The 18330-nt window shown below is 39.0% G+C and overlaps 1 protein-coding gene across 1 annotated transcript in view; it reads right to left on the bottom strand.

The window, feature by feature from the left end:
• The window catches only part of LOC125242394, an 85454-nt gene that overhangs the window by 43991 nt on the left and 23133 nt on the right, over positions 1-18330 (bottom strand). The window contains exons 10-29 of the mRNA XM_048151196.1: positions 17287-17421; positions 16614-16735; positions 15723-15838; positions 14759-14913; positions 13635-13777; positions 12929-13105; positions 12114-12223; positions 10877-11203; positions 10288-10472; positions 9978-10163; positions 8039-8174; positions 7682-7861; positions 6968-7250; positions 5920-6212; positions 5249-5425; positions 4856-5050; positions 3973-4158; positions 2155-2324; positions 1511-1725; positions 649-811 (exon numbers count right to left, since the gene is read on the bottom strand). Coding sequence (XP_048007153.1) covers positions 649-811; positions 1511-1725; positions 2155-2324; positions 3973-4158; positions 4856-5050; positions 5249-5425; positions 5920-6212; positions 6968-7250; positions 7682-7861; positions 8039-8174; positions 9978-10163; positions 10288-10472; positions 10877-11203; positions 12114-12223; positions 12929-13105; positions 13635-13777; positions 14759-14913; positions 15723-15838; positions 16614-16735; positions 17287-17421 — 3654 coding nt within the window. The remainder of the gene's footprint in view (positions 1-648; positions 812-1510; positions 1726-2154; positions 2325-3972; positions 4159-4855; positions 5051-5248; positions 5426-5919; positions 6213-6967; positions 7251-7681; positions 7862-8038; positions 8175-9977; positions 10164-10287; positions 10473-10876; positions 11204-12113; positions 12224-12928; positions 13106-13634; positions 13778-14758; positions 14914-15722; positions 15839-16613; positions 16736-17286; positions 17422-18330) is intronic.

The following is an 18330-nucleotide window of genomic DNA, read 5'->3' on the forward strand; positions in this document are numbered from 1 at the left end:
GCACAAATTTTCCTAAATTATACATTCTCAATTTTCAACCTTATACTCTATCCCCCTTATTTATAAACGTACTCTAAAATTATCAAACCGATAAAGTTCGTTTGTCCTTTTCTATCACACCAATACGTCGGAAAGAGACAAACGAACTTTATAGGCTTGATAACTTTAGAGTGCGTTTATGAATAAGGGGGTATAAGTCTATATACATATCTAAATCGCTGACTTATATTAAATTGAAGCTAATGCTTCAAACTATCACTTTCTCTCTTCGACCGGTCTGGCCTAGCGAGTAGTGACCCTGCCTGTTACACCGCGGTCCCGGGTTCGAATCCCGGTAAAGACATTTATTTGTGTGATGAGCACAGATATTTGTTCCTGAGTCATGGATGTTTTCTATGTATATTATGTATATCGATATATACTCACAACACAAGCCTTCTTGAGCTTACCGTGGGTGCTCAGTCAATCTGTGTAAGAATGTCCTATAATATTTATTTAAACTAGGGGTGTTCATATAAGGCACTAGCACATAGACTGTCTTTTGTATGGTCTCAAAGTACGCTATGTTCAACAGCTATGTTGCGACACACTGGATCTTAATTTTGAACCTAAATATTTGTCTTAAGATTTTCTTTAGCTAGTGCTTACATGACGTTGAAACTAGTGTCCTTCCATCCAGCGAACGGGGTGTCCATGCTAGAGAGTAGCGCGTAGACTGTCTCTTGTTTGGCTTCGGAATACATTTTGACGCGCCACAGTATATTGGCATCGGGCGCCCAGCCCATACGGACGTGCCATTCGCAGAACCAATCTGAAATTAAAGGTAAATTAGATTGACTAACATACCTTTCCTATCACGGAACAATGGTGTTCCGGACCTTTGGGAGGCGTGCGTGGGGTCAAAGCCAACCCGTAGAGGCCCTTTTGACACTTTAATGAAATGTAAGGGGTACACCGAGCGGATGTTGCCCTTGCCCGTATCATGGGACACACGCAGAGACAACACCCGCCAGGGTGCAAGGACTATTTGAGAGTCGATGGAATCTAAAATGAACTAAACATCTAAACATATTATTATTAACTACGTTAATTACTTTATTGAACAAGACTCCTTTTATCAAAGGGGGGGGCCTTTGATAAAAGATAGAAGTAAAATAATTTTTTGCCCTTCATAGTACTATTTGCCCTTAATATCTAGTTGTATATCAATTTGGAACCATTTTTACACCACACTATTCTAACTTTTCAATACGAACTGGAACTCTCCATTACAAATTAAGGTAATACAAAGTAAGATACCCTTCATAGTGCCACGTCCCCTTATTATCCCGTTGTAGGTATGTATTTTCTATCGGTTTGCAATTCCAAATTGTACTAACCTGTCAATAAGAAAACCGTGGTGCCAAGTGCCAACATCCAGTTGTATAGCGACGAGTTACGGTTCGCATCCGGTTGACGGGCCTCCGAGGCGTTTCCACTGTTTTGCTAAATAATTTTAAACCATACTGACCTTTCAATAAGAATTCAAACTCTCCATTGACCATCCTATTAGGGTAATAGAGAGTAAGATATCCCCCGTGGTGCCAAGTCCCCTTATTATCCAGTTGTATATCGATGGAGACTTTCTGCGAGGGGTCGCGGTTCGCATCCCAGTTGAATGCAGCGCTGAGGCGTTTTTGGCGAGGAGTGAGCCACCGCTTGTACGAAATGTGTACATCGCGGAGTCTGGAACAAAAATGTTTATTTATTCGTGGGCAGTGTTACCAGGACATATTGAAGAATGGTTTTTCCTAGCAGTTGGACATTTTAAAGTTTTTAAACTCTATTATCTTCAATGAGAAATGATGACGATAACGTTAGAAAACTCAAAACAATTTTAATTAGTTACAATTATGTTGCTGGTACTGAAGATGTCACACTGGCGATCTCGGTTTTCGATTGAGAATGGAGCCGCAATGGCGCCAGCATTGATGCTTCGAATATGGGACTGTGCCATAGTATTTACACAAGTAGCAACTGCAAAGGTAAGGTCAACTCTTCAGGCCTTTTGCCGTCGAACCTAACAAGACCTACAGGGCCCTGATATCAAGGACTGCTGGCTCTGTGGCACCAAGATTTTTGTATCAACCTGTACATTATCAACAAAATACTTACTGGTCAAAGTGTACGTCCATAGAAACATCAGTATTGTTAGTAAGGTCCGCGTTGAGGGTCAAACTGTACGCTTTGTCATTCGCGTCCACCTCTACATATGTGGTGAAGTTTTGCTCCGAGAGAAGCACGTAGCGGAGTAGCATTCTGTATTTATCTTCATTGTACTCTCCCTGAAATATATCACCATTAGTCATGAAAATTAAAATTTTTCATCATACCTGCACTTTAAATGTGCTATTGCACGCAGGCGGAGCGTGAGTTATAGAAAAATCGTTCTCCCAAGGGAATAATGAAATGTCTTGTACCGTATTTAACTTTTTTACATCTATTTAGATGTTTTCTACATTGCGAGTGTGATGAAAAACCTTGCGTGTAACTCGGGGAGTAAAGACTGTATCGTTAAGTATGAGGACAACTTTGAGTAGCCGTATTTATTTGCTATTATATTTTTTTCTTAAAACAAGACATAGGCTTAATAAGGCACATAATAAGGTTCACATTTTGTCCTAGAAACTCGACGTAAAGCAAGTGGTTTAGACAGTATTGACTTAATCCTCCCGAGTAACAATTACGATTCCGGACAAATGCTACTAGAAAATTCACAAAGTGCGTAAAAAACGATACGATTGCGAAAAAAATTGTACTGTGTGAACCTCAACGACATATGATCCACAAAGCAGAATATCTGGACATAGTCTAGCCATAGTTATTTTTAAGAAATAAAGTTCAGGATCTGTGTATGGCGGCCATTTAGAGAATGTGGCATGGTGCTTCCTCTAACTCCGACTTTGATGTCGAATTTAACTATCATACACTGTTTATATCGATTTGGTTTAGGCACTGTTCAAACACCGTGAATGTCAATTAGACTTTGGCCTATGGCTAATTTTTTTATCTGTTTCTCTCATCCTGCTTGCATCAAAAATTTACGACAATCCGGAACGTTGCTCAAAATAGCGTTTTTTTAAGTATATAAATTCACCGCATTTATTCTGCAAGTACCCAATTGAAAAACCATGAAGAGGACTCTTAAAGAATATATTTTGGCAGCATATTAACCTTTGTTTGTTGAAATCGTGCAAACAGTCATTGAAATATTCTCAAATTAAGCCAGATAGGGGTTGTCCGAAATTTATTTGCTAGACCTTAATGAAAGTACCATAAAGTCTCTAAAATAAAATAAAAATTAGACCTTCTTATATCAAATAGTGCTTACCAATACCTTCAGATCATACTCTCGGAACATAATAATATAAAATTATGCACATGTCAACATTTAGACGAGGTTTGTTTTGTCCTTATACTTATCGATACAGTCCTTATGAATATTACTAGCTCGAGTCTTTAAATCGCTCCGGCAAGCCGTCGCGATTTAACTTACTCTCGTTAGTAATATTCGACTTCCTCCCCTTGTTGCACAATGTACTATTTCGGTGCACACTTAACACAGATCAACCTAGGCACCTAGCCCCAAACTAATCGAAGCTTATACTATGGAGTATGGGTGCTAGGTGACTTGGGAACAAATATCTGAATTCACATAAGTAAATGCCTTTTCCGGGATTCGAACCTAGGACCTTCGGCTTAGCAGCAGGGTCACCAACTATGCCAGACCGGTCGTCAAATTATTTTAGAATCTAGTCGTATAGTTGTCAGATGAAAGAAGTGTTTGGCTTTCTAGGGTCTTTAGTTGGATGACCTACGGAGGGAAAACTGGGAGAACTGGCGGAAATAGGTAATCACGGAGAAGGAGAAGCGTATGTTTAGTAGTGGGCGATAAACCTGGTAATAATGGTTTGATTTGAATTATTTTCGTACCTGCCCAACAAAAGTAAGCTGCCGGTTGTCCTGTGTAAACCGTGCATCAACAGCTATATCCTTGAAGTGGTTACTATTCAATATCAGCTTTAATCTATGCGACGCCATATTGGTTTTCGACTGGTCCTGGTACAGTGCATCGATGTTGAAATCCACGCCCGTAAACCAGATGCCTGCTGCGTTCACCTGTTGACGGATTTTGGGATTTTTAACAAAAACGTACCTACGGTTAAAATTGAACAAAATAAATACTTACACCAAAGAAACTTAATTGGATTAATCAGTATAATGTCTATTAAAGACAAGAAACCAAATTTACAAGTATAAAATTACTGCCTTACTCCAGTGCTCAGTCATCTGAGCAACTTAAACCTCATCCATAGTCAGCGAAACTTTCCACCATAAAATATCAACGAGAACTGTTTTAAACATATTCTAAGCCTAGTGGTATCGATTGCAGACGTTTCTGCTTGTAAAAATGACAAGAAAATAAGTTTGTCGATGTGATTCTTACAATCTGGCTTTGCGTTAGTTTCGCAACCCTTCGATACAATATCCTTCGTCAGTTGTCTAGGATAACTAGCAGGGTAGAATTAACTTTTCGTAATAAACTAGGATTACCCCTAGTAGTGACGGGTTAAGAATTTCACCACCCACTTTCTTCCCGTGGGTGTCGTAGAAGGCGACTGTGGGATATGGGTTAAATTGTGGCGTAGGCGAGAGGCTGGCAACCTGTCACTGCAATGTCACAGTTTCGTTTTCTTTCAACCCCTTATTTGCCAAGGGTGGCACTGAAGCTTTAGTAGTTTCATGTGTTCTGCCTACCCCTTTATGGGATACAGGCGTGATTGTATGTATGTATGTATGTATGTACTAGGATTACCTGGAATTCCTTATCTTCCTTCTCATGCACTTTGGCCTTGATAGAGCAGTCGTGTAGCGTCGGTAGAGAAGTATTCAACTCGGCCGTTGCGAACAGTTTTGTTCCGGGCGGGTAGTACAGAGCGCCCGAAACGAGGATATCTTTTGATTTCGGGTTCACGTTTAGAAGGGCTGTTACTGTGTATTTTTTGCCGACCTGTGAAAATTAATGATGTGCAAGTTGCGGAAACTTTCCAAAAAAATGTTAAATTTCTTGAAAAATTCACGAAACTTTCACGAAAAATAAAGGGAATCTAAATTTATGAAATGGAAAGTTTCCATCCATACAATTGTGCATACAGCCGACAAATATAACTCTGTGTCTCATAAGGATGATACAAGTAGCGACACTTACCTCTTGGTACTCGAATATCATTCGCACAGGTCGCGGCTTAGTGATAGTGAGGTGCGTGGCTAACTTCATGCCGATTGGCGTATCGATACGAGTGTAGCCGAAGTTCAGGGACGGGTCTATAGCCGGGTCTCTTGAGGAAGACACATTGAAAATCATATCTAAGTGCGATTGCGATTTCTGAAAAATAAAGTTCATACTTAAATAATGAAATACTATTTAAAACCCTTCTAATGAGGAGGCACACTGACATTTTATCCCACCAGGCGGCGCCTGTGAAAGTATCAGGCATGTCACTGTCATTCATATGTGAGAGAGAGTAAAAAATATCTTCTTCTCGCTCTCACGTATGAAATTCTTTATCTGTGCAATGGACTAATAAGGTGGCGCCATCTGTCATAACCTTTGAGTGTGCCTCCTCAAGTCCTCATTTAATCGTCTGCGTCTTATCATTGTAGCTTTAATAGTCTCTAAAGCAAAATATTTATTGATTTACCATATTCCTTAGCACAGCAAAGAAATTACACATAGGATAAGCCGCGAACTCCATCGCTAACTCTCCGTACAAATCAATTGCCCAGCGGCCGCTCACTATACAAGCCTTCTAACTTTATAGTCTGGGTCTTATTATTGTAGCTCTAATAGTCTCTAAAGCAAAATATTTATTAACTTACCATATTCCTCAGCACAGCAAAGAAGTTATACATAGGATAAGCCGTGAACTCCATCGCCAACTCTCCGTACAAATCATGTCTATTGCCCAGAGGTCTCTCACTATACAACCCCTCTAACTTGATCGTCTGTGTTTTATTCTTGTAGCTCTGATAGTCTAGCGTGAGTTGGAGTCCGTGCGAGAGGCCGTTGATGGTGTAATAGCCGACGAGGTGGCTCGCTTGCTGGCGCATGTGGAAGTCCACGAGGATGTCCGCTTGTGTGACGCCGCCTTTAGTGCGGACTTTGAATTGGCCTGGGAAATAAAGATAAGTATGTATGATGTTAGTTCTGTTCTAAAATGCCTTTGAACGACATCGAGTTATCGTGAAAGTGCATGAAGGTACAGAAGTAGTGCGAAAAAAAATCAGAAACGTACGACCGTGTCATGCTATTTCAGTCAGTCTCAGTACAAGACGTATTGACACAGTCTGAACTAGCATGACAAATACGAACGTTTCCGGAAAAAATAAGAAGGAAAACCTTTTCGCTCTACAACGCATGTATAGGCTAGTTTCCTACTAGTCAAATCAGCTTCTTTTTAAGAACTGTCAAAACGATTTGCTAATATGGAATTACTATGAGGAGTGACGTCACGGTCAATTCATTTACTTTATATCTTTCTCTTTTACTTGTCAAATATAAATTATGTGTAAACATGACTACTGTCCATATTTTTCTTCTAATTATGTGGGGCTTTATTTCGTGCACTGCATAAAATATTTTATTTTAAGGCTGATAGTCCACTATCACATGTTTATCATAGAAATATGATCATAGGCAACATGCCATCCTTTTTCTTCACATTGGAGAAAAAGGGGGGCACACAGACCTATGATCACATTTCTATGATAAACATATGATAGTGGACCGTCGGCCTAAGTATAGGAAACTAGCCTATTGTACAGTTGACATATGTAGCTGTCATAAGATTCAAATTTTCTAATTTGTGTTAAGTTAAAGTACTATTCACGTTGCACCAAGTTGATTAAGACGTCAAAATATCCTTACCAGTTAATTCAGCGATTTTCTCATCATTGACAACCCAATACGCCTTCGGTAACCACACATATCCAAACATGATATCCGTCTTCTTCAAAGCCATCACCGTGTCAAAATGTTTCCTGCCATCTATAACTAAACTCGCTTCAACAGACTTGACGTTTTCAGTGTTGAGGTAAGCTCCTTTAGCTTTGAGGGTGTTTTTGGCGGATTGGAAGGTAAGGCTTGCTGTGTAGGATGTATTGGTTTCCGTGTTGGATAGGTTGAGGACTGCGTCGATCATGCGTTTTTCCTGTGGGATCGAAAGTAGTGTTCATTTATGTTGATACATGTTAAATTGTTCATACGCAAATATTCAGATAATCTACCTATGTTGAAAACATAATGTGATGCTCAAAACGTCGGGCCAAATAAGTCGGGTAAGTGTTTACGCGATTAAGTCCCGTTTAGTTCTAAAATTATGAGTGGAAATCGTGTTAGGTTAAATCAATATAATTTATATTGAATATGTCTATCTGTACGATTTCCAGGTACCAATTAAAACACTAATCTTTATACTGAGAGACATATATTGTGGAGAAGTGTAGATTTTAAGACTGATAGTATTTGATACTCTTCGTAACATGCTGTACTAGGCTGGACCGCTCAAAAAGGCAAGTTATTTAGAGTCAAAAGGGCACGAGTCTTGATATAGGATCACATTAGTTTACGTGTATAACATACCTGGCTGTCTGGAGTGTCGAAGGTGAACGCGATGACGTCACTAGTCTGGTTCTTGTCCCACTTATATTGGAAGGAGTATATCTTCGCGGACGGATCGGCTTTCTCAAGGGACAACACGTACTTGGCTGGACCACTCATTATGAAGTAAGGCGCGTCTTTTAAGCCTGTCATATCCGGGAACTAGGAACAAAAAAAAAAACAAATAATTTAAAAAAATTGCTGGTGTAATTCATAGGATGTAAGATTAAAATCATGCATGGGACATGGCGTGTTTTATTACAAAGCCGTAAGTGCGTTTTTACATTATACGATCCGATCCGATATCGGATGAAGGAGGATTATCAAACAGTGACTCACCCGATAGGAGGCGCAGACTTTAATGCCAATGCCCTTGTCGAAGGCGGACCAGCTGCAAGTGTTTTGTTCTATTTTGTTGGTGTTCAATCCCTGTTGCTGTAACTCTTCGTCGCCGTGGAGAATTATAAGCTCAGATCTGAAAATTAAAATAAGCAAGTAGAATAGAAAATATTTATTTGGCATAGAGATACATCATAAAAACAACAAGTAGTACTTAATAACTAGTACACCAAATAGGATGCCACTCAGCGAATACCGTGTCTAATAGACGCGGCACTGGTCTTCAGGGCACCCAGAAAATTAATAACTAAGTCTTATAACTAAACAGAACGTAAGAGCACTTATACAGAATCTATGTTTGGACGTGATGAAGAAAGTGTGTGTGTGTGTTTACTGACAGAACATATTATTAATATATGTAAATAAATGCAAATGTGGCCGCTTAGTGTTAATAATTTAGTTGAGATTCAAGTAGATACTGTTTAAAGCCCCATTTAGATGGTACGAGTTTCTCGCCCGTTTTGGTCGAGAAACTCGTATGACATTATCGTATGCGATAATCGCCTGGCGATTATCGTACGTAAACGTTTACATTCGTGCGAGAAATAAAAACTCGCATACGAGTATCGTATGCGATACTCGCCAGGCGAAATAGTTTAGACGAAGAGTTGAATTTTCGGGAGATATTTCCATAACATTTCTCGACCCGTCTAAACCGGTTCTCGTATAACATTTCTTCTCGAACGTGCGATTATCGCACGAATCGGAGCGAACCGATTTTCATGCGAGTTTTGCCTGTCAACTTGTGTGCTTAGTTGATAATTAATTAATTATAAACACATATATTATATGCTTTTTTATAATATTGGATATAATTTACTTTGTATTTATTTTAATTTAAGTTTAGTACCCAATAATATTAAAAACACTATAAATTATTTATGACGGTCTAAATAATAATTATGTAATAGGGAAAATAATGAATTCGACCGTAGCGTTACCTAGCTAATAAAATCTTGGTTGCGATACTTGCGATTAAGTTTAGAATATAATGGAGCATAGAATATAGATAAGATTTATTTTAAATGATAGCATTATAGGTACCCCATATGGGATAAATTGATAATGACAACCCTAATTTATGTTTGGTTTTAGCAGTTACTGAGAGTTAGCTATAAATTTAAAATTACCATGATTTACATGATTTCTGATTCTAGGTAAAGATAATTAATTTCGACTGAGTAGCGCATAAACTCGTATACGATTCTCGCATACGTGTTTTGTTTACACGGAGACATACAAACATCAAAGGCGAGGCGATTATCGCCTCCTTCCGTGCGATATCGTACGCATAGTTTACATGACACGATATTTTTTCTCGTACTTCGAAAATCGTACGTTCGAGGCGAGAAACTCGTACCATCTAAATGGGGCTTTAGATATTGTGCTTGAAAGAGGTAATGGATTCATCAATCAATAGGAAACGGGAGTGAAAGGAGTTCAAGATCATCATCATCATCCTCCTTGCGTTATCCCGGCATTTGTCACAGCTCATGCCAGCCAGGAGTTCAAGGTAACGCCTAATATACTCCCTGGATTCCCAAGGCGACGGTTGCTGACCTTGGCCTCAAGGGATTGAAAAAATTGGCTTCAATATTTCTCTCTTTTTAAGTTCAAGTCTCCATGGCTTGCAGTAACATATTGGATAAAACTCACTTGGCAGCATATATTTCTCACATCTCCCTGGGACGGCATTCGTCAACCCGCACTAGGTACCTAGTCCCTAGGCCTAATGTTGAGCTTGACCTCGACGGCCATATAATTTGGACTTACTTGGCAGCGAATATTTCTCACATCTCACTGGGATGGCATTCGTCAACCCGCAGTCCCTAAGCCTAATGTTGAGCTTGACCTCGACGGCCATATAATTTGGACTTACTTGGCAGCGAATATTTCTCTCTTCTCACTGGGCAGGGACAGGTCAAGCCTGACCAAGCCAAGTCCACGTATGTTGAGCTTCGCCTCGACAGCCGTAGCAGTGTATAGACGCATATTCACGCGGATGCCGCTTGAGCTTAGGTCACCGGCGTTTACTGACATTGTTGCTGCTATATTTACGGCGACACTGTAAAAATATCGAGTTTTAGGTTCGCTATCAGAACTTGTTAGTACTGTACAACTTTTAGTCATTTAATAGTCATTGTCATGTAATCACATGGCGACCCTGTCTGATCATTGTTAATTCTTACCTGGGATGTATCTTTCCCTCGAAATCTAGGTTGCCGCTCTGTCTAAACTTATCCAGCATTGTGCCTGATAGTTTGGTGTTGACGTAACTGGTTCCCATTAAGTTCATGTTGAGAGGCAAACCGCACCCGGTTGGTACGGAAAATGTTGTGTCCAAAAAGAGAGACGCCTTATTGTAAGATATTTCCTGGAAAAATAAAAATAAGTTAGTATCATAACACTTTAAGTTCTTACGTTTTGTACACAATATCTCCAAAATCCTCCGGGTTAAGTTTCTCTAGACTTTTGACAATCTAATCGGTTACTTCCCAAACTATAGGGAACTGGTGTTTATGTAACCCATTTTACTATTTGTATTTCGAACACTCTGTAACATGTTTTTTATAACTGTCTATTTTTATATTCTATTGTTCTGTCACATTATCTTCCTTCACTTCTCAAACTGAACTAGATCAATATGGTCGCATATTTTCTATAAATAAATTTATTTCCATTACTCTGTATTTTCCTCTAATGTCTAGTGTTTAAGCGCCTCACCGTCGACTTTTCTAAGACTTTCTTTCAGTAGACTTTCTTAAGAAAAATACATACCTTTCCTGATAATATCTCCAGTATCCTCAACTGCGGATTGAGCCTTTCCAAGCTCTTCAAAATCTCATCGTTCCCCTCAGCATTCCAATACGAAATCTCATTCCCGAAAACTTTAACCCCCAACTCTGCCATCGGGAACTGGTGTTTCAGCGCCTCGTTTTTGTAAGGGATGTCGTCGACCTTCCCTCGGACATCGTCGGCTTCGGTAAGGGAACGCAGGAAGCGTAAGTTCTGGAGGTGGTCGTTGAGCTTGGTTTTGCTGAGCGGGCCGTTGTTGCCGAAGAGGTTTTCGAAGTAGCGCTCGAAGCCTTCAGCGCGGGCTTTTAGCTAAAATTAAGCAATGTTACTAAGATTTGTATCCCACATGTGGAATTCCACAAGGAAAAAATCGAATAAAAACAAAATAAAGGGCAACGTTGTTCCAAACTCGTTTTAGAGACGTTTGATTGGGATAATCATCGGTAAGCTAAAGCATATTAGTACGTAGTAGTCGTAAGTTAAATAATGTTTTATCTTTTTTTCACAAATAAATATAAGTCAATATCATCATTCCCTTGCCCTTTTCCCATTATTTGGGGTCGGCGCAGCAGATCATCTTCCTCCATTTCTCTCTATCAGCCGTCATTTCCATACTAATACCTTTCACTCTCATATCGTTGTTCACACATTCCATCCATCTTTTCTTAGGCCTTCCACTACCATTGTATCCATCCACTTTCATATTTATCACTCGTTTTATAACATTGCTTTCATCCCTCCGCATTACATGCCCATACCATGCTAATCTACTTCCTCTCAATTTCTCTGTCACTGGCGCTACTTTCAGGCTTCCTCTTATATACTCATTCCGAATCCTATCCAGTCTTGTCACACCACACATCCATCGCAACATTCTCATTTCATTCACATGCAGTCTTCTCTCATCATTCGTCTTGGTGGCCCAGCACTCACTTCCATAAATAAATAAATAAATATATATAAATAAATAAATAAATAAATATAAGTCAATAATATGACAAAAGACAATAAACGATTTTTAGCTAATATAGGATTGTTCAGCGTTTATGAATAACGCAATAAGTCGCCACTACTTTAAAAAAAAACTTTTGTCTACTTCTGTCAATGAAAAGAAAAATGTAATAAGTATGTATGTAATGCATATAGACTTACTGCGTTTTAACTTTGAGCAGCAGTGTGAGATACGAGATTTTTTCAAAGTAGTGACGAAGTATTTTACCTCCAGAATATTGATGGATTCTCCAAACATGTCGACAGTCAAGTTGAGGGACACCGAACGTGGTATGTAGGAGTCTGGTGAGAAGATCACGTTCGCCTCGTAGTTTCCACCTGTTTTAAATTGTAAGATAAGTTCAGCTTTCTAAAGCAAATCAATAAAATAAATCCCTGTATTGGTAAAACAATTGCATGGACTTCCACACGAGAAGGGACCACATATTCAGACAACAATACCACAGTATGATAAAGAGTACTATCGTACAGTACGGCCACTGCCTGCTTCCCGCTGAAAGTGCAGCCCACCCCCTCTCGGTTACATCACAGTTACCGCCTGTCAAGAACGCGAGCAGTCGACCTGTCATATCTCACTCATACAAGCATGTAGTACGCATCCGCCTACACACGGTTGGACTGTGTGCGTAGGATAACGCTTCTGACAATATTTGATCGCCATTTTCCGTGGTGTGACATCATAAGGCCTCTTACATCTTGACAGATGATTTAAGCAGCGTCTGAATGCGAGGGACAACGCCTCTCGTGACTATGTAGACCTATCCGGGAGCGACATGCACGTCTGCATTTCCTACACGTAAATTGAGGCCCCACCGCCGAGGAGAGAGTATCGCGACTGTGTCTTTTTGCACGCTTTACGGCTGTCTTGAAACCAGGTGTTGTCGTGGGTTTCTCTACCTTTTGCGACGATACTTCTCCACTCATTGCGGTTAGATGCAAGTTCCTCCCACGAGTTACAGTCGATGCCGAACGCAACCAAGTCACGTGGTGTGACAATACATACAAATAAAGTTACAGTCTCACCTGCATTATACTGGTCGAAGAACACACTCTGCTCATAATTCCGTGAGAACATTCTAAAGTCCGGCTGATCTTCCAATTGAGGCATGGGGTTGCCAGAGAGCAGGCCTTGGATTTCCACCCGAGACGGGAGAGACGATTGGCCCAAGTTGTTGAGGTGGGACCAGACGAATGTTGCAACTGAAAACAAGTTGAAGAGTTAAGGTATAGTACTATAATAGAAGTGAAAGGCAAACCATGGGGTTGCCAAAAAGCATGTCCTGAATGTCTACCTGTTTTAAGTGCACAGATGTTTTATGGTTAAGTTTTTTTTTTATCACAACACGTAAAACAGACAACCCTTCCACTATAAGACATATGGTACAGATATTTTTTAACGATTTCGTAATGGGTTGGAGCATGTGCTTCTACAGATAACAGTTAAAATCCATTACATATTTACCTAAATAACTTAACCTAATCACAAAATTAAAATTTTGAAAAAAAAAACCCCGACCGCGCCATAGTGGACCGAATTCATGAAACATAGCGTACACTCCCGACTAATTCAGCATTTAAACAAAAAAACTAAATCTAAATCGGTTCATCCGTTCGGGAGCTACGATGCCACAGACAAACACACACACAGACAGACAGACAGACACGTCAAACTTATAACACCCCATCGGGGCGTCGGGGGTTAAAAAAAAAGAAATATGTTAAAACGTACCTTGATTAACCTTCTCGTTTCTAACGGCATGGTAGATCTTCCTGACAATACTCAATGTGGGGCATTTCATCACTTGCAGGTAAGAAGCTATGCGCACTTCAATGTTTACATAATCTTCACGGAACGTCTCTAAGAAATATTCGCTGTAAAACAATATAAATATTATAAACATTAAATAAATGTCATATAAAAGGAAAAGCGCTGGTGCCCTAGCGGTAAGAGCGTGCGACTTTCGATCCGAAGGTCGCGGGTTCGAACCCGGCTCGTAGAGTCGACTACAAAGAGATGTATCCATTTTTTCACCTTATTACAATGCAATATCGTGAAAAAGTGTATACATCTCTTTGTAGTCTCTTTGTAGTCGACCGTACCAATGAGTTTTTCTAAACTTATGTGCGAAATGTCATTTGATATTTACCAGTCGCTTTTCGGCGAAGGAAAACATTGTGAGGAAACGGGACTAATTCCAATAAGGCCTAGTTACCCTTCGGGTTGGAAGGTCAGATGGCAATCGCTTTCGTAAAAACTAGTGCCTACGCCAAATCTTGGGATTAGTTGTCAAAGCGGACCCCAGGCTTCCATGAGCCGTGGAAAATGCCGGGATAACGCAAGGAGGATGATACAAGGAAAAAGTGACCAAGGCCTCCAAGTATTCTGAGCTGGAATCGAACCAGCGTACTCCGTTAACCGGTCTGTAAAACCACTCGGCCATCGGATCACGAAAGCAAGGATCGAAATTTCCAAGTACGCAATGACGCAATTACTGAACGCTTATGGCGCCCCCGGCCATCTCTGAGGTAGAACCGAAACTAGTTCGACCTCCTAACTGAATCAAAACATGTGATTCCGAGCTAGCGAAGAGAGATGGCGCTGCCGTGCAGACTCTTAGATCAAATCAAATTATTTTCATTTGAAAATATTTTAATTTGTATTTTTTAAGTAGTAACACTACTATTATACTATAAATATTACTTTAACACATTGAGTGCTGGGTACCCGCTTGGTGGGTTCTTAGAAACTTTAGAAAATTTGAGGGAGGTCAGGAGACGTGAATTTTTATTTCTTTAACGACTTCGGCAAAGTAAAATTTCATTATCTTAGCACATAAGTGTGTAATACCGTACCGTGTTTCTATACAAGGCGTCCTTCGGAAAGCGTCAACGGCCGCCAATCTTATAGGCACAGGAACCAACTCGTCTCCCACTATGTTTATAAGGACGTCTATAAATTCCTGCTTGAAGCCACCGATGTTGCCTAACGCCTTTATCGCTATTTTAACCTGGAAGACAAAACATTATATTATGTTCATATTCTTATCCCCTTATTCATAAACTTAACCTAAAGTTATCAAGCCGATAAAGTTCGTTTGTCCCTTTCCGACGTATTGGTGCGATAGAAAAGGACAAACGAACTTTATCGGCTTGATAACTTTAGAGTACGTTTATGAATAAAGGGGTTAGTGATTAAATGTGCATGCATTATTGCATACGTGTTCATGCCAACTCAAAGAGAGAAGAAATAATAATATTTTATTTAGATCTTACCACATCTCGGACACTGGCGTTCAAATATATGAAAGAGACGCGTTCTTAGCACACATTCTAAGCTCGTGTTGGTGAACGCGTACCAAGCTTGTATGAGTGAGATATGACAGGTCGACTGTTCGCGTTTTTGACAGGTGGTAACTGTGAGGTAACCGAGAGGGGGTGGGCGGCGCTTTCAGCGGGGAGCGGGAGTGGCCATACTGTACGATAGTACTCTTTATTATACTGTGATCTTACTGTGTTCTACTGCTGGGCAAAGACCAGTCTCTGCTAAATGGTATGTTTGGCCAGCCACTCAAAAATGTGAAATCCATACTAATATTATAAATGGGAAAGTGTGTGTGTCTGTTTGTTTGTCAGTCTTTCAGAGCAAAACGGAGCGATGAATTGTTGTGATTTTTTAGGTGGTGATAGTTGAAGGGATGGAGAGTGACATAGGCTACTTTTTGTCTCTTCCTAACGCGAGCGAAGTCGCGGGCAAAAGCTAGCGAATAACATAAAGGAAAAATCATATTGTTAAAAAAGAATATAAGTGTGTTCTTACTTTGTTTTTGACAGGTCTCTTTGCGGTAGCCAAGTCCTTGGATTCAACCTCCTTGACTATATTCTGGAACTCTTCCATTATCAGCTTGGGCGTCTCTTCTTCGCAGCATTCCCGTACTGTTAAACAACGTTTTCATGTATTAGTTAAATGGTTTACAATCTACAAGATTACAGGTTGTCACTTTAATTACTTGTACTTGGTACTTGTACCACTTTAAGTACAATAGGCTACTTGACCCTTTTTTAAAGTCTGTCTTATATGATTAAGCACTGTCCAATTAATCGAAATAAAATATTACCATATTTTATTATGACCTAAAAAAAGCAATAAATATGTATAAAGTAAATACTTTTACGCAATCAGGTGAAAACAACAAAGTCATGTTAATCTACAAATTATCTGTGCATCAGATCATTATAATCGAAAGCAACATTTTCTGACTTTTAAGAATGAGTCATAAAGTTCATTATGTCAGTGATTGTTTTGACATGACTAAGTTCGAATTCGATGACGTCACTACATCACTGACAGCGTTTTCGGTGGCCAAAATTAAAAAAAAAATTACACACATTTTTAATAGGAAATACGTAGTCATCATACACTTTTAATACCCAAAATCTAAATAATAGTTTTTATTGTTAAATACAACAGAAGAAAATCATTTATTGTCGCAAATTCGAATGCGTCTAGTAGCCAATATATTGGATATTAACTTAAGGACTATTAATTTGTCTCCTTGAAAGTTGATTAAATAATAAATTCGGTTTCGGTTTATATGTCAATGAGAGCCGTGTATCGTCCCATTTTCTTACATTATGTACATATATTGATTTAAATAAATAGGTGTTAGAATTCTTAATTTTGATTTGGGGCTAAACCGTTTGCACTTACGAGATTTCCCGCTATGTTTGCAGTATGAGTGGACCATGGATGAAACTGTGAAGCTGATGACCTGGTCCCCTGGCTGCTTCTTCAGCAGTTCCAACATGCTGGTTAACATCTCTTTTTTCGGTCTGTAACAACATTTTTCACGCACGTGTTACTTTTTAGGTTTAGAACATTTTTCACAACAACATTCTACTTATTGTCGAGCAAAGATTAATATTAATATGATAGAAAGCAACAAGCTGTATTAACATACTTCATACATTATTGACGATCGCTTTGGCTCAGTCGGTAGTGACCCTGCCTGCTGAGCCGCGGTCCTGGGTTCGAATCCCGGTAAGGGCATTTGTTTGTGTGATGAGCACAGATATTTGTTCCTGAGTCATGGATGTTTTCTATGTATATAAGTATTTATATATTATGTATATCGTTGTCTGAGCACCCACAATACAAGCCTTCTTGAGCTTACCAATCAGTGGGGCTCAGTCAATCTGTGTAAGAATGTCCTATAATATTTATTTATTTACATTCAGAATATGTTGTCCAAAGGATTTACTAAAAATAAGACGCTTATTGAATAAGCAAAGGTGTTTTGTTGCAATTGGTGCCATGACCAGGATATTTTTAAACATATTTTATCCAATGTAAACCTTCATCACTAGTTGGACCTGTGAATTACCTCGGTATCATAGCCATGGACATGAGCCACTCGTGCCTGGTGTTGGCATCAACAGCTTCGCGAATAACCATATCCTTGATGAGCTCTACTGAACCGGCGCTCGCTATGTAGGGTAGGGCGTCTAGCATGTGCTTTCTGAAAAGAAAATTGTCTGTGTGAAAATATAAATAAACTGAAATAATGCTAGCAAAAATGTACATATAACTTAAGGCATTACAGCCGCGGGTGGGCCTTAGCCTATATGTACCTTGTACTTTTGGCTCTTGAAAAAAGTGTAAACAAACCGGGGCTGTCAAATTTGAGGGTTGTTTATTAGGTAACGTTTGGATCCTGATTTTTTTTCTCTATTTAAAAATAAATGAAGTTCACTAATATTTTCCATTTCATTCCACTAACATGTAATTTCGTTTAATTTGACGAAACATAATACACCTTCATGAATACAAGCATATCGTCATTACATTAAATTAATATTATTATTTTCTTCAGGGAATCATCAACCAAAAAGTACCCAATTTTGCAGAGGGGAAAACTCAAGGGGTTTAAAACTCAAGGTTGCATTTTAATCTGGGTGTAACACTACTAAAATAGAAAGGTACTAGACCTTACGTGATTTTTAATTTTATCTGACATTTTCCATTGCTTGTTATCAATCATCATCATCATCATCTGTTCCAAATTTGATATTTGTGTTTTCGAGCTTCCGTTTCTCCGTATGAGATGATTATTGTTATATTTATGTATTTTTTTATACTCGATGGTAGTTTAGTTGATTCAGTAATATTTATAGGTACCACACTAAATTTTGATGAAAGGCAGAGAAATATAAAAAAGTAATAGAAATAAAATTAAGATTATCTGAGCACGAAATAATAAAAAATATGAAAACAAAAATAAATGTATTCTATGTGTTTAATGGTGAAAACATATGTAGGTATATTTTTAAGTAAAACGCAATACTTTATATATACGTTATTTTATTCTGGTGAGGACGATGACGACGATGAGGATGAAGACGAAGATGATTCTGTCACATTTATTATT

This window comes from Leguminivora glycinivorella, chromosome 2, assembly GCF_023078275.1.
Source record: "Leguminivora glycinivorella isolate SPB_JAAS2020 chromosome 2, LegGlyc_1.1, whole genome shotgun sequence".
NCBI classification, from domain to species: domain Eukaryota; kingdom Metazoa; phylum Arthropoda; class Insecta; order Lepidoptera; family Tortricidae; genus Leguminivora; species Leguminivora glycinivorella.